At 33.4% G+C, this 4,510-nt stretch overlaps 1 protein-coding gene across 1 annotated transcript; it reads right to left on the bottom strand.

Moving 5' to 3' along the window:
• Nucleotides 1-1,137: 1,137 nt before the first annotated feature.
• LOC122578458 (cytochrome P450 78A5-like) lies at nt 1,138-3,146 on the bottom strand. Its single transcript, XM_043750429.1, has 2 exons — nt 2,143-3,146; nt 1,138-2,052 (listed from the first exon to the last, which is right to left on the bottom strand). Exons 1-2 carry the CDS (start codon nt 3,103-3,105, stop codon nt 1,432-1,434), a joined length of 1,584 nt encoding a protein of 527 aa, XP_043606364.1. The 5' UTR covers nt 3,106-3,146; the 3' UTR covers nt 1,138-1,431.
• Between the last annotated feature and the right edge of the window lie 1,364 nt (nt 3,147-4,510).

The raw sequence follows: 4,510 nt of genomic DNA on the forward strand, positions 1-4,510 counted from the left end.
TATTTATTCTATTCTATATTGATTTGGACATTTAGTAAGCAAAACTGTTGCTTATTTTCTGTTTGACTAATGATCAGTTTTTCCATCTATAAATTTATCTAAATTAGTATAGTATATTATAATGTGCAACTTATTACCAAATTGCTAGAAGTTGACACTAAAATAGAGCATGGCCTTTCATAATGCAAATGGCATAAGCACAAAGCATGAAAGAATAAAGATGAATAAGATGTTCGTTAATGGAGTTAATAAACAAACAAAAGACTAACGATACCAACATTCCACTTTCAGTTTTCGATATCTTTTTCACAAAACATATCTTGGGGAAACCAAAAAGATTATACATTAGTAACCAATAAAATAAGTGCTTTAGTGGACACACCCAATAAATTTGGAACGATACATTTATATCTAACGAAATAAACATATTTTTGTAGATAAATGTTACGATAATCGAGCTGACAATACTCAATTTAACTAAATGCTTGACCTTAAATTAACTTGAAAAAAATCGAGTTATGATTGTGTAATCTCAACCTGTTAAGTTCTTTTTTAAATGAATTTTCTTTTGGATATAGACCACACAAGCATTTGACTATAAGTTTTGGAATGACTTATGATGTTTTGGTTATCAAATACTTTTCACAATATAGTTAATTTAATTCATTATTTGTTTATCAGGTGTTTCTAATTAAACCTTCTAACTTTAAACCTACCCACTTGATCCGAAATCGATTTGTCAACTCGATCATCCAACATGTATAAGCCATGTATTAATCGGGTCACACGGGTTGAATAAGGGTTAGTAGGTTGCGGGTCGTTGAGATTTATGAAGTAATTTTCTAATGGGTCGGGATTAAGGTTAGAAAATCTGAACTTGCCAACCAAGAATCCAAATTACACAACTTAAGTGACAATCCTAGAGATAAATAAAGAAAGAAGAAAAGTGGAAGAATTCTCTCATGGTGACACATTTTACTATCAAATATTCAAATTATCTGCCACTAACATATGTCGTTGTTGAGTGTAACCTTATTGGAACATATGCCAAATGAGAGAATTTGGAATCTTAGAAAGAAACATAGAAAAATTACTATTTATGGTTAAAAAAGTGAGACAATTCACAACCAAAAACAATACAATTGAACTAAATAGAGAGCTCCCATAACAAGACCATCATCATTAGATAAACTTGAAAGGGGCATGACATACATTCATATAAGGGCACACATACATTTTATATCTAATAATATGTCCCAAACAAAAAGTTGTGTACAAAATGCAAATCCACAACCAAACCCCACCTAAGCTTGTTGAACTTCCAAAATTACCCCTTTTACTAGTACTCCTACTACTGCCTAAATAAAAAGTAGATAGTGATGGTTAACATTACTTTTTACTACTACGGTTAATAACTTTTCCTGCCACCTATCAAACCCTAGCCACAGCCTTACACACCAATGGATTCTTCATTTCCAATGACATTTTCAAACACTCTGACAAATCAACTTTACTCTGTTCTGACCCTGACCCGGAACCCAAATCAACCCATTTGAAATTTTGAAGTAACTGAGCCAACCAAAGCTGGACTGTAGCCAAACCCATTGCCTTTCCTGGACAAACCCTACGACCCGCACCAAATGGTGCAAGTCGGAGATCCGAACCCATTATCGAAACATCCTCATCCATAAACCTATCTGGGTTAAACCTTTCGGGTTCAACCCAAATACCCTCATCATGAGTTATGGCCCACATGTTGACCATAGCGGTCGTTCCCGCTGGAATAACATGCGGGCCCACTTGAGTATCGTGGATAGCAAGTCTAGCCCACGATAGTAGTGGGCCCGGTGGATGCACACGGAGAATTTCTTTCACAATTGCATGGAGGTAAGGCAAGTTTGGAAGATCCGCATCACAAACAGGCCGGCCCGACCCGACAACTTTTTCAATCTCTTCTTGTGCTTTTGATTGTATCTCTGGGTGTAACACCATTCTTGCCAAAATCCACTCCAACAATATCGCCACAGTATCAGTTCCTCTAAAGATCATTTCCTACACAATATTCGAAAACAAAAATTTTAATTTACAAAACAAATTACTAAAATTTACATACAAAATTAAAAAATAAATAAATAAACGTACCCAAAGAACAGCAATCATATCACCATCACTCAACTTATTTTCATGTTCCAAATCAAGCAAAACACCAACAAAATCACCATCAAAAACCTTAGCATCACCTTCTTTAGAACACCTTTTTTGTTTGTGTTCTTCAATAATGTTTCCAACAAAAACGTTAACCTTAGACACCAAATGTTGACATCTTTTCCTAACACCTTGTAAATCAAACCAACTAACAATTGGAAAATGGTCACTCCAGTTAAAGATTCCTAACAACTCATAACCTTCACTAACTAGTTTTTCAAGCTCAAAACCATCACCATTTTCATTTTCATCAAAACTATCATAACATTTTCCAAAAACAGACATCATTACATTATTTAAGGACGCAAAGTGTAACAACTTTTTAATTTCCACATGTCCATTATGGTCCATTTCATGACAAATTTTTTTAACCATTTTGATTCCTATATTTTCTCGAAACAGCCCGAAAGTAGAGATACGTTTCGGGCTGAATAAGTGAGTGGCGGAAATCCTTCTAAGGTTCCGCCAGTACTCTCCATAGGGTGCAAAACCCATGGCCCGGTGAAACAGCAGCTCGTAAGCCGACTCTTTCACCGGGCGGTCTGCAAAAGCAGAACTGTTTAAAATATCTTTTGCAGTATCGGGCTGACTTGATATGACAAACCGAGTCAGCCCGACTGAAAATGCCATAAGGGGTTTGGCATTTAATGTTTTTGAGAGTTTAGAAAGGGTTCTATGGGTCAATGAGGACGTGAAAACAAATACAAGGCCCAGAAATGGGAGCCCAGATGGGCCCGGGATGGCGGTCTTTGTTCTGGCTTTTGATAAAGCCCAAGCGAGACCGCCTGGTGCTAAGAGAAAAGCAAAGACGGAGACGAAAACGACGACGTAGAGGAAGAGATGGAAGGTGAGAACAGCAGAAGAGGTGTTAGGAATGCAGAGAGATGCAGGGGAAGACATTTTTTTTGTTACAGAGGAAGTAGAGTGTTTTTTGTGAGTCTGGTTTGATAGTGTAAAGAAAAATAAAGATGTATGAGGGGTTTATATAGAAAAGAAGATGATTGTGACTAAAACGGGGTGGAATTTAGGAGGGCTTTAGAGTAAAACTCTAATGCGTCAACCGTCGTTTAACGTGCGTAAGAAAATTTTACTCTTTTTGTCTCATTAAACTTATTCTTGTAAAATTTTCAAAATTAAATTTTATAAAGTTTGACCATAAATATATTTATTTATATTATATAATATAATATTTGATCAAAGTTATATTACTTGATTATATTTTTGATGTGTATTTCATGATTATAACTTTTATCAACTATTACATAAAACAGATAAATATATATATAGTTAAAGTTGATAAAGTTTAACTTTAAAATTTTAAAAATAGACAATTCTAGTAGGACAGATGGAGTTGTTTTTTTCGTATCAAAAGTTTACATTCTAAATTTTATAAGTAAATAGAACTTTTGGGAGACTTTAATAAAAACCTTTCAGATTTCGTTTAAAAAAAACTTTTTTCAAATATAGGCTAAGCTTTTGTCTTTGTTTAGTTTAGTGGATTTTTGTTTTGAACATTGTTTAGTTTAGTGATTAGTAAAAGATTTTGTGGCAATGAAGTTGACTATGTAAAGGTGTTTACTCTTTGGTACTAAAATAATTAGTAATTTGTTTTTTTAGAATATGCTTACTTATTGAATTAGGTTAATTAGATGATTACGATATTACTTGTGTTTTAAACACATGCTCTTACGAATCATTTATATGAAGAAAAGAATGCATCGAAAATAAAATGAGAAAATCGATTACAAATTACCTTTTTTATGAAGAAAAAAAAATGCATCAAATATAAAATGACTAGAGGGATACCCGCTCGTTACAGCGACACTTCTAGAAAAAAAAAAAGGCGGTTAAATGTGGGGGTATCATGAACAAAAAAACAATGGGCTGTATTGAATAGAAATACACGTGATGCGGCTAATGATTTTAATCGAATATAGAAATTAAACTGAGATCTTGTCTTCTACATCAACTAACCCTTATCAAACCAGCGTTATAAAGATTAAAATAAAATTGAAAAAAAAAACTACTTTCAATCTACATGACTATACATAGCGAACAACCTGGAAATATCAACATACCACAATATCCATTATCTAAACGCACAAACATCTCTATTCCAAAAAATAAATGATAGATACATAGATGCATAAAATTTTTCTAAGGGTATTTTAGAAGTTCAGGAATAAAGTGTTTGGAAAAGTGTAAATTATAAGGGTAAAATAGGAAATTTAAAGGTAGAGTGTTTAATTTGGGGAAGTGGTAGTTTGTTTATATAGGGAGTATAGATAACATCAATTACAAATTA

This window comes from Erigeron canadensis, chromosome 8 (genome assembly GCF_010389155.1).
Source record: "Erigeron canadensis isolate Cc75 chromosome 8, C_canadensis_v1, whole genome shotgun sequence".
NCBI lineage: Eukaryota > Viridiplantae > Streptophyta > Magnoliopsida > Asterales > Asteraceae > Erigeron > Erigeron canadensis.

Excerpts from the sequence above, each read along its gene's own strand:
- LOC122578458 (XM_043750429.1), bottom strand. The coding sequence starts at position 3,105 with ATGTCTTCCCCTGCATCTCTCTGCATTCCTAACACCTCTTCTGCTGTT. Across the intron at positions 2,053-2,142 it reads ATATGATTGCTGTTCTTTGG|GAAATGATCTTTAGAGGAAC; the intron begins GTACGTTTATTT and ends AATATTGTGTAG.